This window comes from Lissotriton helveticus, chromosome 7, assembly GCF_964261635.1.
Source record: "Lissotriton helveticus chromosome 7, aLisHel1.1, whole genome shotgun sequence".
Classification (NCBI taxonomy): Eukaryota; Metazoa; Chordata; class Amphibia; order Caudata; family Salamandridae; genus Lissotriton; species Lissotriton helveticus.
The window spans coordinates 1,432,466,818-1,432,484,382 of NC_136068.1; the positions used below are offsets into that span (position 1 = coordinate 1,432,466,818).

At 43.9% G+C, this 17,565-nt stretch overlaps 1 protein-coding gene across 2 annotated transcripts in view; it reads left to right on the top strand.

The window, feature by feature from the left end:
- The window catches only part of ABCC3 (ATP binding cassette subfamily C member 3), a 708,094-nt gene that overhangs the window by 395,369 nt on the left and 295,160 nt on the right, over positions 1-17,565 (top strand). For both annotated transcript variants that reach the window (XM_078654774.1, XM_078654775.1), the window contains exon 10: positions 16,297-16,458. In XM_078654774.1, coding sequence (XP_078510900.1) covers positions 16,297-16,458 — 162 coding nt within the window. The remainder of the gene's footprint in view (positions 1-16,296; positions 16,459-17,565) is intronic.

Consider the following 17,565-nt stretch of genomic DNA (forward strand, 5'->3'; position numbering starts at 1 on the left):
TTATTTTGTAAAGGTTTCAGAGCTGCTAACTTCCAATCAGAGGAGACCTCATCCATTGACAAAGAGGTGTTTATGATATTATTTATAAAAGGATTCACAATATCAACTACTTTATGAATGGATGATTGGGGGGCAGGGATCAAATCGGGAGCCCGATTTGCTGGAGAGGGTGGCCTGTCATGACTGTGCGAATGTAATCTCCTGAAAGGTTGCTAAGTCTCTGATCCTCCCCTTTGAAGAGATATCTGGTGAAGCCCTTACTGAAGACGGTATTGTGGTTGAAACACTCCTTTGAGTGGCCCTATTTTCATATAAAAAAGGAGGACATCTGATCACAAAGAATTTGAGATGGAGGGATGTCTCTGACTAAAGCCTTTGGTTGCAACAAAGATTTTGAGATTTTAAAAATAGTGCTTGAATCAAATTGTGCTTTTTCGATCTGTGTGGTGAAATCTGAATTCTTTGCTGCCTCAATCTGGACATGATATGCTTTTTGCACAGTTTTAAAATGAGCCAGGCCCTTATAATTATAAACTTGCCGCCATTTACGTTCAGCCTGTTTACAGATCAGCTGTTGCTTTGCTACCATTGGAGATAACCAGGGGGCTGAGGGAGAATTTCTGCAATTCCTAGCAGATACAATGGGGGCTAAGTAAGTACCTTTGTTTCTAATCCAATTATTAAAAGAGAAGAGGTCTTCAACTAAATTCCCCATAGGAGTAGGAGCAGAGGAAGTAAGACGTTGGCTTAAACACAGGTCACTCATCGTCTGGCCATGTTTATGACGCAAGTGCATGTATGTGGTTGTGGTGGGTAGGGGGAAATTTCTAGGACTGATGGGAATAATAAAGAGGATCAAACAATGGTTGAACCAGAGCTGTGGACTGGGAGCTCCAACTTCCAGGTTAGGGTGATTAAAGCAAATGCCATCCAAGGTGTGATCTTCGGTATGCATCAAAGATCTGACTAATTGATTCAGACCAATGATGTTTACAATTTTGAATACATTTGATACGTCAGAATTGCTGCTGGTTTCAAAGTGATAGTTAAAGTTACCAAGAAGGGTGAAATTAACAAAGCACAGTAGAAGAGGTGTCAATGCTTCTCCCAGGGAAGCTAGAAAGGTAGATCCTGGGGCTGGTGGGCTGATATATTAGGCCACCTGCAAAGGACTGAAATGGGCTGATCTTAAAGCAAAAGCCTATGCTTTTGGCACTTTTTAAACATTTTAAATGGAAAGTGCCTTATAGAAATATATCACTGAAGATGATAGCAAGACCAAACTCATGCATATCTTACGTAACTTGTCTTAGTATTGTATTGCCTCTAGGGACCACGGAGGCTATGTTACACCATTGTTTAAGCCATGATTCCATTATAAACAAAAGTTCTAACTGTAGTTCCTCTATTAAATCATATACCTCCAGTGTATGTTTACTAAGAGAGCGGGTATTATTGAGCCCACCTGATAGTGAATTGTTTTGGGACCTATGTGCCTGGTTGCTATCACAGGATGCCTCTATTAAGGGACCAAACTCGCCTTTGCACTTTATGCAAACTAGGTGGTCCACAATCGAGGATGGATCCCACACATGGCCACAATAAGATACTAAAAGTTGACAAGATTTCAGATATTCTGAGGAGAGTAAATTACCTAGATTATCACGGCCAAGGGCACTGGTGCTCGTCGCGGATCGGGACGTGCTTGCCTTTGTCTCGCTGGTGGCATGCCCACTGCGTGCGGCCACTTTGCGGCTATTCGGCCAAACAGATTTACTTGCTCAGAGCTCTAACAGGCTCTGCCCACCAAACAACTGATTGGACAGAACTCAAAACTAATAGCCTGCGTCCTAGCACTGCATTTCTTCAATGTGGCGGGGAACCGGCACTTAAAAAGTAAGAGGGTGCTTGTAAGTGAAAAGTATTTAGACGTTTAAAAAAGGTCTAACATACAATAAGTTCCAAGAGGATGCTCAATGTACACATAATAACTGCATTTGTAGTATGATGGATAGTCTTCTATTTATTTAAAAGAAAAGAAAAGAGCCTAAATGTAATAAATGATGTGCCCTCCTTTATAATAAAACAACAAAACAAATGTTGCCCTCCTGCCAAGAACAGCATGCTTAACAATTGATAGTATTTTATTACCCAATTCTAGTGTGTAACGTTGGGGCATTAAATATATTCTTGTTCAGTGGATATTAATATTGTTGTCGACTATGAGCCTGTTTGATATATCTCATTAGGACGGTGGAACAAAAACTGCAATTTCTCATGTATCTCCCTCATTCCATTAATTTCCAACACCAGGCTGGTGAGTCTCTATTTTGGAGAAATATTAAACAATGCAAAAGCCAAAGCCCAGAAAATCAAGTTATTTTTGTGGTAAAGCATATACCAAACCCAGGACGGAATCCTCTATCTGGCTGAAAAAAACGAACTTCATAAAATATTAGTAATTATAAAAATATTTTCTTAATAGTATAAAAAAAAGCATTTGCGCTTTAAAAAGGTAGTGACACTGTTTTCTATCTCTGACATCATACATAAAGGAAGACAACAGTCTTGAAGGGACAAATATAAAAAGAGATACGGAACAGAGTAGAGGGTATAGTCCTAGAAACCTGAAGCCATTGAATAGCAAAGGTAGGAAAGGTGTCTCACAGGCAACTGAGACTTTGAGGAAGGCATAGAAACAGAAATGCAATACCACTACCAATTCCACTAATACCACCAATACCACCCCCACCTATACCACCACAAACACCACCACCACCGATTCCAATGCCACCCATACCACAACCAATACCAGCAATACCAATACCACCACCAACACCACAACCACCAATACCACCACATATACCACCACCACCAATACCAACACCAATACCAACACCACAACCACCAATACCACCACCAATACCACCACCAATACAAGTACCACCACCAACAATACCACCACCAATAACAATACCAATACAATCAATGCCACCAATGCCACCACCACCAATACTACCACCACCAATACCACCACCTCCAATACCACCACCATCAATATCACTAATCCCAATACCACCACCACCACCTACACACCAATATCACCATTATTAACATTACCACCACCAATTCCAATACCACCACCACCAACACCAATACCACCACAACCAATATCACCACCACCAATACCAATACCAACACCACAACCGCCATTAACAATACCACCACCAATACCACTACAATGCCACCACCACCAATACCACCACATCCACCACCACCAATACCACCAATAGTACCACCACCAACAATCCCACCACCACCAATCCCACCACCACCACCTCCACCACCACGAATACCACCAATACCACCACCCCCATCAATACCACCACATCCACAAACACCACCACCAATACCACCACCACAAAAAACACCACCAATACTACCACCACCACCACCGATACCACCACCACTAATACTAACATCACCAATACCAATTATACCACTAATACCACCACCACCAATACTAGCACAACAAATACCACCACCAATACCCCCACCAATACCACCACCACTACCATCAATACCACCACTACCACAAACACCACCAACACCACAAATACCACCAATACCATCACCAGTACCACCAATACCACTACCACCAATAACATTATACCACAATACCAATACCACCACCACTAATACCGCCACCAATACCACCACCAATACAACCACCAATACCTTCACCACCACCACCAATATCACCACCAATACCACAACCACCACCAATACTACCAATACCAGCACTAATACCACCACCACCACCAATACCACCACCACACCAATACCACCACAAATACCACCAGCCCCTTCACCACCAGCACTAAAACCACCACCACTTCCAATACCACCAACACCAATACCACCACCAATACCACCACAAACATCACCACCACCAATTCCAATGCCTGCCATACCACCACCAATACAACCACCACCAACACCAGCAATACCAATACCACCACCACCACCACCACCAATACCAGTACCACCACCACCAATATCATCACCAATACAAACACCAATACCACCACCAATACCATCACCACCACCAATACCAATACAACCACCACCAATACTACCACCACCAATACCACCACCTCCGATACCACCACCACCAATAGCATTAATACCAATACCACCACCACTACGAATACCTCCACCACCAATACCAACACTACCACCACCATTACCACCAGCACCACCAATACCAATACCACCACCACCGTCAACACCAATACCACCACCAATACCACCACCAGCAATACCAATATGACCACCATCAATACCGCTAGCACCAATACCAAGACCACAACCTCCCATACCAATACCACCACCAATACCAGTACAACCACCAACAATAACACCACCAATAACAATACCACCACCAATACCAATACCACCAAAACCATCAGCAATACCACCAATACCACCACCACCAAAACCACCACCAACTACAATACCACCAACACCAATACCACTACCACCACCGATTGACTAATACCAATACCACCACCACCACCACAAACAACAATATCAGTGCCACCAATACCACCACCAATACCAGCAATACCAATACCATCAATTCCAATACCACCAGTACCAATACCACCACCAATACTAACACCACAACCACTGATACCACCACCAATACCACCACCACCACCAATACCAGTACCACCACCAACAAAACCACTACCAATAACAATACCACCACCAATACTGCAACCAATACCACCACCGCCAATACCACCACCACCAATACTACCACCACCAATACCTACACCAATAACAACACCACAACCACCAATACCAATACCACCACCACCAATCAGACCCCAGGATGTAGCGGCATGGATTAGCAAATTTAGCGGGATTTTTGCGGCACTTTATTTTACTCATAATCATTCATTCTCAGCCTTAAATCAATGGAAACTATTTTAGCAGAGTATTCTGCTTTGTAATAGGCAAACTGGGATATGGAACAGAGGAAGCAGCCCATAGGTGAAGGCTGTTATCACTTGATAATGCAATCCTCCATTTGCTTTAGTATAGATTCTGAGAAGCCCATAAAAGATGGGCTGGTAGCATCCCATGGGAAGTGGTATTCCAACCTGGTTCCCCAGTTGATAAGTCGGCAGCTCTGGCCCGTGACATGATGATGCGGGAAGGCAGATCACCAATGCGAGTGTGGAAGTTTGCAAACAGAGGGCTGACTGAGGCAAATGAAGGGTTGTCTATTCTGCCAAGCTCACAAGGCTGAACTGCATAAATACACACTACCACCCCCCTTCATCACAAAAAATGCATCCATCACTCTGCTTATGACAATGATCGTACCCCAAATAGAAGGGCGCAAAACCAGAGAAACAATCCCAAATCACTGGAATAGATCTTGAGCCTTCCGGGTTGCATAATACAAAGGGATTCTCAGAGAATCCTATCCTTCATTTGTTTTAACCCCATCGATGCTAATGACAAAGCCAGCTCGTCATGGACGGTACCTGCGCTACGCGGATGACGAGCTGGCTTTGTCATAAACAGCGCGATTTTTAAAAATCAGCGCACAGCGGGAAAACGCGGTAGCGCGGTAGCGGTTAAATCATCTTATCAATCAAATAGAATAAACTAAAAGAAAATACAGAGACCAAATTGTCAACTTTAATTGTAAAAGGCATGAGAGGGGGCAGATGAACTAAAATCCACCAACAATGCTACTTAGACAGGGCAAGACAGAACTGTGGAATATGACAAAAATGCATAATTATATTAGAGAGAGGAACTGGCCACTGTCCTACTAGATAAAACTAGAGGCAACCACATGGAACAAGAAAGCAGGAAAAGTAATACGCAAACATGTTTGAGGGAAGAAACCCTTTTTAACTTTAGAAGGGAGGGGGGAGACAGGGTCTTGCAGTGGTAAAGATTTGTAAACTGCAGGCAGGCTGAAAGACACAAAATTCCCAAACTTTTATTGTTAACCGGAGCAAAATGTGTCAGAAAGATTATCTAAATTGGACATCTCTCGTAGGCACTTTTGTAAAAATTGTGGCATTTTTACAAAAGTGCCGATTTTGCGGCAAAACGCGAAATCGTGAAATCCTGGAGGGTCTGACTGAGGGTCTGCCCACTCTGCTATGAGTCAGGCGAAAAGCCATTTTTCTGCCAGCGCATCAACTGCTGGTTCTGCCAATGGAAACCTTAGACAGCCTCATGGACCACAGAGGGTGTGCCCTATTTGGGCAGCCGCCCTGACATACCATTTTGTCTTTTCAGAACCACCAGGAAAAGTCTAGCATTCCTGAACGGAAAAAAATTAAAATAGCCCCCACACCATCAGAGGAAACTCTCATAGTGCCAGGGCAATTCGTTTTTAGCTTTTCAAATACAAACTTCCAATTTGGGTATTTCTTTTTGAAAAACACAAAAATTTGCTTAGAGGCCAAATGAAACATGGTGTTGCTCAGCAAACATATAGTGCTTTTCCGAGGAGCCACTGTTACTCCTCTGAAGGCACTGAGATCTCCACCAAGCAGGCACAGAGCTCTAAAGATGGCAAGTAGTCATCTCCTGAATACACTGATGCGCCAGTTACCACCTACAGCACCCTGGTAGGTAGGCGGACCGCCCTGCATCGTATGACTATAATAACATTTGACACATTTTTTTCTATCTACACAGCGTGTAGGAGGATGTGGCCTAACGGCTAGTGTGGTTGACCTCCAAGCTGGGGAACCAGATTCGAGTCCCGGCAGGGACGCTCAATATCCTGTGATTCTGGGCAAATCACTTAATCTCCCTGTGCCTAACAAAAAATGAATATGTCCATCTGTAACAAAACTGGTGCTCATGTAAAGTGCTCTGATACCTCCTGGTGGAGTTTTCGCTATATAAAACTAACAAAACAAAAAAATTGTAAAATGGCATGCTGTCCTAATTGCTGTAAACTGTTACCATCAGAACAATTTAATTCCTCTACTAGGCATATATCAGTCTTCCTCCGTGAGGAAGGTATCCCATAATTCTCTCGCTAACTAAACATGTGGCAGGAAGGTCAGTTTTAGTACAAGTGGATGTTCACGCTTGTGTGATCATTGTCTCAGCTTACAAAGTAATGTCTGGAGGGAGTTTTACATGGGAGGTGAGTGAGGTAATGTGTTCGCAGCCAAGGGATGAGTGAGGCGACGTATCAGCTGAAGTGAGATGTATGTCTTGGAAGAAGGATCAACGGGAGCATCTGTGCATCTCCAGCTGCCCACATGGGACAGGAAGACCATTTAATCCTTGCATGCACTTCGCGCACATGCTCCATTGGCCATTGCGCGGGTCTGTATTTAGCACAAGACAAAGCTAACATCTCAATCAGTGTGAGGAACCATTAGCCTCATTCTAGAGGGGAGAAAGCCTGTCTAATTGCCTGTTTGGACAATTTAGAATCACCAACGATGATTATTATAAATGAATGCGGCTTATGTCATATTCTAACGCCTTGCCAGACCTTCTAGCTGCTTGCTTAGAAATGGATGCATATGTTCTTTTACAGAGCTACAATGGACTTGTATTCCAGTGTGGAGAAATTAGCAATAATCCTATGTCAACGGTGTCTCCTTCAGTGCCCAAACACCTTCCAATTTCGTAGGCACTTTTGTAAAAATCGCGGCATTTTTACAAAAGTGGCAATTTCGCGGGCACTTTTGTAAAAATCAATACCAGTACTACCAACAACAATACCTCCACCAATAACAATAACCACCTCCAATACCACCACAACCAATACCACCAATGCCACCAACAATACTATCACTACCAATACCAGTACCACACCCATACAATACCACCACCGATAACAATACCACCACCAATACCACCACTACCAATGCCACCACCAATACCACCACTAACAATACCACCACCAATGCCAATAATACCACTACCAATACTACCAATACCACCACCTCCCACACCACCACCACCAATAGCACTAATCTCAATACCACCACCAATACCAACACTACCACCACCAATACCACTACCACCACCAATACCACCACCGCCAACACCAATACAACCACCACCAATACAACCACCAATACCAACACTACCAATACCACCACGACCAATAAAAAGACCACCAATACCACCACCACACTAATACCACCACCACCAATACCACCACCACCACCACCACCACCTCCAATACCACCAACACCAATACCACTACCACCACCAATTCCACTAATACCACCAATACCCCCACAAGCACCAAATCCAATGCCGCCAATGCCACCATCAATACCACCACCACCAATACCACCACCAATACCAATACCACCATCAACACCACAACCACCAACACCACCACCAATACCAGTACCACCACCACCACCAATACCACTACCAATACCACCACCAATACAAATACCACCACTAATACCAATACCACCACCAACAATACAACCACCACCAATACTACCACCACCAATTCCACCACCTCCAATGCCACCACCAATACCACCACCAATACCAACACCACAACCACCAATACCAATATCACCACCAATACCAATACCACCACCATCAAAACAACCATCAATACCAGTACCACAACCAACAATACCACCACCAATAAAAATACCACCACCAATGCCACCCATGCCACCACCAACAATAGTATCCCTACCAATACCTGTACCACCGCCAACAATACCACCACCAATTACAATACCACCACCAATACCACCATTACCAGCAATACCACCAATACCACCACCACCACCCATACCAATTCCACCACCCCCTCAGTGCCTCGCGCCCACTAGTAATAGCAGGGGCAGTGTACGAGGCCAGAGCTGCAGCCGAGACCATCCCTCCCACCCTCTATGCCTGCCGTAAAGCACAGCCGCCCTGCAGCAGGAGGTGAAGCCAGGGCCCTACTACAGCTGGAATTTTTTTTTAGGCCAAAGATAGTAATGACATTACGCAAAACAACGCTGCACACTCAAATCATGGTGAGGGCAGGAAATAGACCCCCTCCCACTCTTCCTCCTGAGCCACAACATTGTAATCACAGAGCAAAAGGTGGTTGAGCGCTTCGTTATTATTTATAGCTCAGATCATATGTAACTCTCACTTCATACTTTGTGGCTGTGTAATTTACAACACTTACACATCTTCTTCACTGCACTATTTATCACTACTTTGAAGACTTCGCAGGCCGGTTTCTTCCTCTAATATTTACAATCTAACAAGTGGTAGTAATGTAAATGACAATGCCTTTTATTTATGTTTTGAAACCCAACACACAAAAAAAAATGGCATTGTCATTTAAAATGCAAATAGCTCAAACTTGTGGTGACTACGATATACAACGGTGACCACGCATTTTTTACAACGCGGTACCGTTACCACGCTACTTTTACCACGCCAGTCGTTACCACGACTTGCGCTGGGGGGCGCTCCAGGATAGTAAATAGTTTAATTTACTATCCAACTCCTTTCCCTAGAGTCCACGGGGACTGGAGTTGGAATAGTAAATTAAAAAATGTACTATCCAGCGCCCCTCCACGCAAGTCGTTGTAACAACTTGCGTGGTAAAAGTAGCGTTGTAATGGTACGGGTTGTAAAAGTACGCGTGGTACCGTCATACATCCGGTGACTACAAGTGCAATAATATTGTTACTATTATGAGATCTATTCCCAATAGAAACTAGCCTCATCAAAACGTTCCTGTGTTTAGGTCTCGCTTGACAGCACAGTTGGCGCCAGACATTATGTAAAAAAGGCTTTAAGAAGCACTACCAAGAGAGTGACTTTTGCTCCACCCACACCTTGATAGAGAGGAGTACAGGTTTTGATTGGTCAGAAGATGTGTGCTTGCACTAAAAAAGTACTGAACCCCACTCAGCGGTGATCATTCCGCTTATTTAACCAGATGACTAAGCTTTTACTTCCTGGTGAACACACAAGCCATTTTAATGCTATTAGAGTGTCTTAAATAACTTGATAAATTGCTGTGTTTTTGCTCTGGCTGCAGCACTGTTGGGATGAGTACAGCCATTAACTTTATACTTAAGAGTGAAGTTTTTTTTTGTATGATAGACCTAAAGTGCACTAATCTACATGGATTTTTAAGTCTCGTTTAGGAGTTCACTTGTCACTTTCCTTACGTGATGAAAGAGCTTTCAGAGTCCTACTGAGAGAGGGCTTTTGCTCCACCCACATGTTGATTCCTCTGAGTACAAAATTTTATTGGGCTGAATTTATGGGCTTTAGCAGGACTGAGTTGATGATCTTGAAAGCCAATGTACATGGCTATAGGTCTGATCTGTTTAGTATACCATGTTCTGATAAAGGCACTACGATTGATGTATTTATTGTGAAAATGCATCGGCCACCGACTCTGACAAACCCTGGAGGTTTTCTCTGGGATGATTCTTGTTAGACCCTGTTTGGAGGAGTTGTATATTCTTTTGCAAGCTGTAATTTCTACATATTTGCAATTTTGTAACTGCATGTGTGATGGTTGCCAGTTTATGTGGACTTAAATAGTTGGCCAATGCTGATGGTTTAATCGGTGCATTGGAAAATGTGCCAGATTTTTTAGTTTTGATCTGTTTATTATGAAATGTTATTACAAAGGTCTGGACTAATTATTGTGAAAGCATGCATTAAAGACACTAGGGGGCAGATTTATGTTAACTGGCGCATACCCAGGGATGCGCCAGTTAATGTGCACCACAGTGCGCCACAGCTCCGCCACCCATGGTGCGCCGCATTTACAATGCCGCGCACCATGGTGCAAGGCAGGGAAGATGCATGACGCATCTTTCGGCGTACGGCGGCGCATTGCTGGAGTCATGTCGCAAGTCCGACATGACTCCTGCAATGCACAGGGGCCTCCCCTACAATGCATGGTGCGTCACCCGTACGCCTGCTTCAAGCAGGCGTAAGGAATTGACGTAGAAAGTGACTGAGTGAAATCTCATAGATTTCACTCAGCCACTTTTAGGAGGCGTTCCTGCGCAGGAACGCCCCCCCCCCTGCGCAGGAACGCCTCCTTATGGCGCAGGGCTTTCCAACGTGACGCATCTCCTAGATGCGTCACTTTGTAAATAGGGCGCATTGTTTGCGCCGCCGTTGCGTCGAATTAAGTGACACAATTGCGGCGCAAAGAGGCGCAAGGGCCTCATAAATCTGCCCCTAAGACTTTAAGGATGGATTATTATTATGCAGGCACATGCATCAATGTTGGCTTTTGCGATTTCCTAATTGCGATTTTTAAGGAATCGTAATTAAGAAATCGCAAAAGCCTATGCATGTAAAAATTGCTTAAAAAATAGCGATTTCTAAACATTCCTTAATTGCGACTCATAAATTGCGAGTCACAATTAAAGAATACCTCCCCATTCATTCCTATAGGTCTAGAGGCCATAGGAATCAACGGGAAGACATTCTCAATTTGTGATTCTCAATTAGAGAATCGCAAATTGCGAATGCAATTTCAAGGGTGCCAGGGTGTCAAAAGGACACCCTGTTGCACCCCTGAAATCTGCATATGAGTACATCTTGTACACACACATGCTCTAAGGGCATGTGTGTGTAAAATGGAACTTTGAAAAATGTACTTTAGTGCAATTTTCAAAGTTTTAGCAAATTACCATGAAGTTCAACTTCATGGTAATTTGCGCACCCTAGTACTTCAAAGTGGTTCTTGCATTGCATTTAAGGAATCTCAAAAAGCGATTCCTTAAATGCAATCGCAATTTGAGAACTTGCAATTAGTTGCGAATTCTCAAATTGTGAGGGCCTTGACCCTTGATGCATCGCAAGAGCTGGCTCTGTATATCCGATACCTAAGGAAGGTATAGTGTGCACAGAGTCCAGTGGAACCCCAATGGTAGGTAGAGGTAAAACTAGATAATACCTTACTCTCTGTTTGTGATAGTGGGGGTGAGCAGTAAGACTTTATCAGAGGGTAGTGTTAAGCATCTATTGTACACACTCAGGCAAGAAATTATGTCACAGTGTGAGAAAGTGCCCTCTCTCTGAATGGTTGCCCCCACTTTTGTGCTTTGAATAAGTGTGTCTGGGCTGCTGCTAACCGGGTACCAGGGCCTATGCTCTTTCCCTAAAATTGCATTGAAGCCTAAAACCAATTGGCATCTCTGGCCACAGGTCAGCCCCTGGTAAATGGTACCAAAGGTACCCAGGGCACTATGACCAGAAAAGGCCTCTAAGCGCTGCAGCACTTATTGTGCCACCCTTAGAGGTCCTGTACCTTCACACTCACACACTGCCTTTGCAGGCTCTGTGTCTTTGTGCAGAAAAAAGTAAAGAGTCGACATGGCACACATACCTGTGTGCCATGCCTAGTACCCACTGCCCTGGCATAGGTCAGTCACCCCTCTAGCTGGATGCACTATACCAGGGGTGGGGTTACAGGTGCATACGCCCTGTACCCCTGCAGTCTCTAAGTCCATTCTTAGACATTGTAAGTACAGTGCTGCCATTAAGAGTATATGGTGCTTGGAGTTTGTCATTACAAACGCCACATCCGATTTAGCACACAAGGTGCACCCACAGCGGCACAGGGCCGTCCGGGTGCAGGGTGCTGTTTTGATGTTGAGTGCCCTGTTGGTGCCAATGGGGATTCTCTAGTTGCAACAAACACTGTAGGCTCAGGACACAGATCTTTTTGAGATGACCAACTGTTCAGAGGTTAGTTGGGGATGCCTGCAGGTGCTGGGACACCATCGATTGGGCCTCCCAAGGCAGTGGTAAGTCGGGTGCAGGGGTGTCTTTTGACATAGTTTTTCTTTTTACCAGCTCCAGTCGCAGTCGATGTATTCTCCAGAAAGGGGATGCAGGCATCAGTTGGAAACTTGAGGCAGGTCACAGATCACCAGATCCAAGGTCAGGATCGCTGGGGAGACCACCTTGTGGTGTTGGGCCACTCAAACTCGGGCCGTAGGGGTCGGGTGCAGAGTGGTCAAACTTGCGGATTTGGCCTGAGCCACTGGTGTGCAAATCCCATGCTCATGAGAGACAAAGTCTAGCTAGGGAAGGCACGGCATGTCCTCTGGGTTCTTAGGGCTGCTGGGTGCAGGACACACCGGGAATTAGCTGTCGTCTATCGAGGTCGGGTCAGGCCGATGGGGCTGGGGCCAAGTCAGTTGGCATCCTCCTCTTCTACTTCAGCACGGCTTTTCGGTCTTTCTTCTTCTTGTTTCTTCTTGTCTAAGGAAGCAAGGATCAAGGTTGCCCCCTAAATAGTAAATTTAGGGGTGTAACAGGTAGGTAAAGGTCCAGACAAATGGGTCCATTCCTTGGGGTCGGTACACTCCCTATTATAGCACCCTCCAGTGGGAGGGTGGCATAAGCCTCACTCTGGTTTTCTGGGTCTCCCCATCTGCAAGATGGAGGGGTCTGAAAATTGTGCTTCACATCCCCTCCCCCACCTGAAGGGTGGGGTTGGCAAAGTACGGCACTCCTCTCCTCGTAACTTGGTTTTCCAGCCGATTCTATCGGCCAAAGTGGGGGTCAGAACCGGTGGAGGCCAGTTGCTGGCAGCACCAAATGGGTGGGGTAGCTCACAAAGGCGGCAACCCTTTGAAGCTTTCCCTTCGTGGACCCTGCCCCTCCTGAGGGATGGGGGGGCTTGGCACCTCGTCCCAAGATGTGCTTAGTTTTAGGACGCCATGAGCGTCAAACTCTAGAGCCAGGGGTCCAGAGATATGTCTGGTGGTGGCAGCTGGCGAGGAGACACTCAGCCAGGACACTAGACTTAGGTGGTTTTGCAGGGGGTATCTCTACGATGCCCTCTGAATGCATTTTTCATTAAATCCCACACTGGCATCAGTGTGGGTTTAATAGGCTGAGAAGTTTGATACCAGACTTCTCAGTTTTCAGTGCAGCTATTATTGTGCGGTGAGGTTCAAAATAACAAATTCCTAGACCATATACTCTTTATGGCATCACTGCACTTACAATGTCTAAGAATTGACTTAGACACTGTAGGGGTACAGGGCTCATGCCCCTGTACCCTGACCACTGGAATAGTGCACTTAGCTAGAGGGGTTACTTATCTATGTCAGGGCAGTGGATTGTAGGCATGCCACACAGGGATGTGTGTCGTGTCGGCACACAGCCTGCAAGGGCAGTGTGTGTATGTAATGGCACAGTGCCTCTAACGGTTGCACAATAAGTGCTGCAGCCCCAAGAGGCCTTCCGGGTCACAGTGCCCTTGGTACCTGTGATACCTTTAACAAGGGGCCCACAGGTTGCCATCGAGTTGCCAATTGCGTCTTGCATCGGTACAGTTAGAGGAAAGAACATAGGCCCTGCGTACCTGGTTGGCAGTAACCCAGGGCACACTCAGTCAAAGTACATCAACATTAGGCAAAAAGTGGGGGGCTACCATGCACAAAGGGGCACTTCCCTACACAATGCAATACAATACTCCTTGTTAGAGTCTCTTACGAGATATACTATTTTGCTTTGCGAAGAGTAATTTTGTATACCTTTGTACTTAATGACTGTTAGCGGATGGTTGCCTTGTAGAAAGCTTGCGTTCAGTAAAATGGGCTTGAGTTGGTTTTGGTGACAATGGCAAATAATTAAAAAGGCTGCATGCCTGATTGTTTTTATGAAAAGTTAAGATAAAGGCTGTAGGCCTGACATATTAATTGTTAAAACCATATGTTAATGTCAATAGGCATGTAAGGGCGAATTGTTAGTTTGCTGTATTATAGTCATCATATAGGTATTTTGTTACATGAATTGTCACAGATTACCTTTGTAGGGAATGACTTTAGTGTTGGTTACTGCCTCTGATAAACCCTAGAAAAGATTTGCACTCTAATATCTCTTGCTGGAATCTCATCTTAGCTACCTGGCAGGATTTTGTAACACAAAATTATTTAATAATACATGCATCCTTATGTAAATACATAAATATCCATATAGATACATAGAGGGAATAGAAGCCCACTCTTTTCTGCCATTGGTCTGTCTGAGTGTCATTTACATTGTGCTTCCATCTATGATAGCGAACTACATGGGGTGATGGTTTAGTCCACATCAGCCTTGTGAAGAATGGCATTTTCTGATCACATGTGTACATCCATCTGAAAATTTGTGAGCTTCAGTTTCAGAGTTGGTTTTGTTGTTCCCTTTCATTTCTTTGCTTCTCCATTTATTTCAGTGTTTCCTAAGAGGATGCAACAGCTCTCCAGGCAGTTTTAAAAGGCTGCTTGCTTGCTGTTTATTTTAATGAAGTATGCTGCATCTGATGTGGCCACTTCCTCTAAACCAGACGTCCATTATGGAATGTTGTGACCTATATCAATGTTTTACCATTCCCAAACGGCCAAAACGTTGGTTTTAAATGTGGTGCCCATGATTAAACTTTAAAAGAAAAACAGACTATATTCAATGCATTTGAAATATGAATACCCTCTGCTATGTTTAGTTTTGTTATTGCAAGGATATGTCTGCCATATTTATGCGACAGCATGTTTTCCTTTTTTTTCTACTTGTATTGTTTTAATGTATTTTGCATGTGTTGTTGAGTTTGTGTTTGTTTAATTGCAGCTTTGTCAGCGAGGGAATGCAAGAATGAGTCAGTGGGATGCATGAGTGTAAATGTGAGTTACAGAGTGCATGTATGGTGATTTATTGTATACCTAACCCCATCAATGACAACATGACATATTCAATAATTGGCCAGATATATTTCCAGTGCTTGTCAGTATATTTGCACTGAGGCCTACTTGGCATTACCAAGGTGTGCTTTCGATGCTCTGTTATAAACATTTAAACCTCTCTTAAAACGCAGGTTTCGTTCCATTCGCGGCAGTATTGAGTTGTCATGAAATAATATTCATTGCATTCTCCTGCCATCTCGTGGTTGGATACAGAATTACCTTTAGAGATTAAAATGAAAATCGTAGGAAGCAGGAAAGGGATGCTTTGTAATCTGTACCAATTGACATCGATTTGGACTTAAATTTGCCATGTTTGTCCGAATAGTCAACTAGTGTTATGCTAAGCCCCGTCAATATCCATTTGACTTCAGAAATGTATTTTTTCAATTTGACTTGTTGCTCGAAACATATTGCTGTTTTGATTATTTTTCAATATTCGATGTACGTATTTTAGAAGTTTAATACTCACATATGTGTGATAGTGAAATATAATGGTGTACGTGTATTTAAACCATTTACTGGTTTCAACTTGCAGGCACTGGTGATCACAAACTCAGCGAAACGTTCCTCTACTGTGGGTGAAGTGGTCAACCTAATGTCTGTGGATGCCCAGAGGTTCATGGATTTAACTACATTCCTTAATATGCTTTGGTCTGCTCCACTTCAGATCTGCTTAGCCTTATACTTTCTCTGGCAGGTCAGTACGTTGTTTCTAAAGTTATTTGTTTCACTGTTTCATCTGATATATTCAAAATATTATTTAGAAATATATACCATATATTTTGTATAAGTTCTTATACGCAGTACTGTTGAAAACGTTGTATATCATGCTATTAAATCTCCTCATTCAATCAGGCTGTTAAAGTAATTAATGTTTATGTAATGTTATTTGTCAGATTGTATTCATAAAGGGTTTGTTGCCAAAACGTCATGGCTCTGACAAAGCACCTACAATACAAAAAAGGCAGGTTTTTATATTGTTCCACACCTTGCCACCCTCCCATCCTCAAGAATGTTCTCTTGCCCCTTGTAGTCATCGTTGTGTCGAGGAGAAAGGATCAGTTTTTGGGAGTGGATACAGGGTGAGAGGAATTTAGTATTTAAACGTGGGTGCCATAGAACTAGTAGCATTTCCAGCTGGTGCCTTAAATAAAGCCATCATTGGATTGAAATGTATCTGCTTCCTAATTGACAGCTGTGCATGTTACGCTACAGGAGGCTGTAATATTGCCATGTTTACCTTTAGTCTAGCCACAGTGTTGTGAATGAGTTGGATATTATTGTGACCCTTTTCAAGCGCAGCAGGGTCGACGCTGTTGCAATTGTGCGACACCTGCATCAGGCTGTACCTGCTTAGCCCCCTTTTCTGAATCTCAAATTGAAACCACATGTGCAATTAAGGCAGTTATATGTTCTGGAGTGGGATTAGCTTTCTCCAGTGTGAGACAAGAATTCACATCCAAGATCCTACTGGCCTTCACCTTTGGTTGATCTATGAAATGCTCTCACCAATACCTGCCCTTCTTTTCCATGCAGTCTGAGCCTGGATTCTCCAATCAGAATATCGACGCAATCTGACCAGCAGCCACAGTACCCTCTTATTTCGAGATTTAGTCGACTAGACTGGAAGATATAGACGCCTCAGACACTTACCAGCATCTTCATCCCACCCTAAATTACCACACAGCCATGGCACACCAAACTGCCCATAGCAGTTAAACCCCAAGCACCAAGCAGCAATTCCACTTTGCCCTCATAGGGCTACTCTTACTAGCCTTGCTCCAACTCATACAAGCATGTCTTC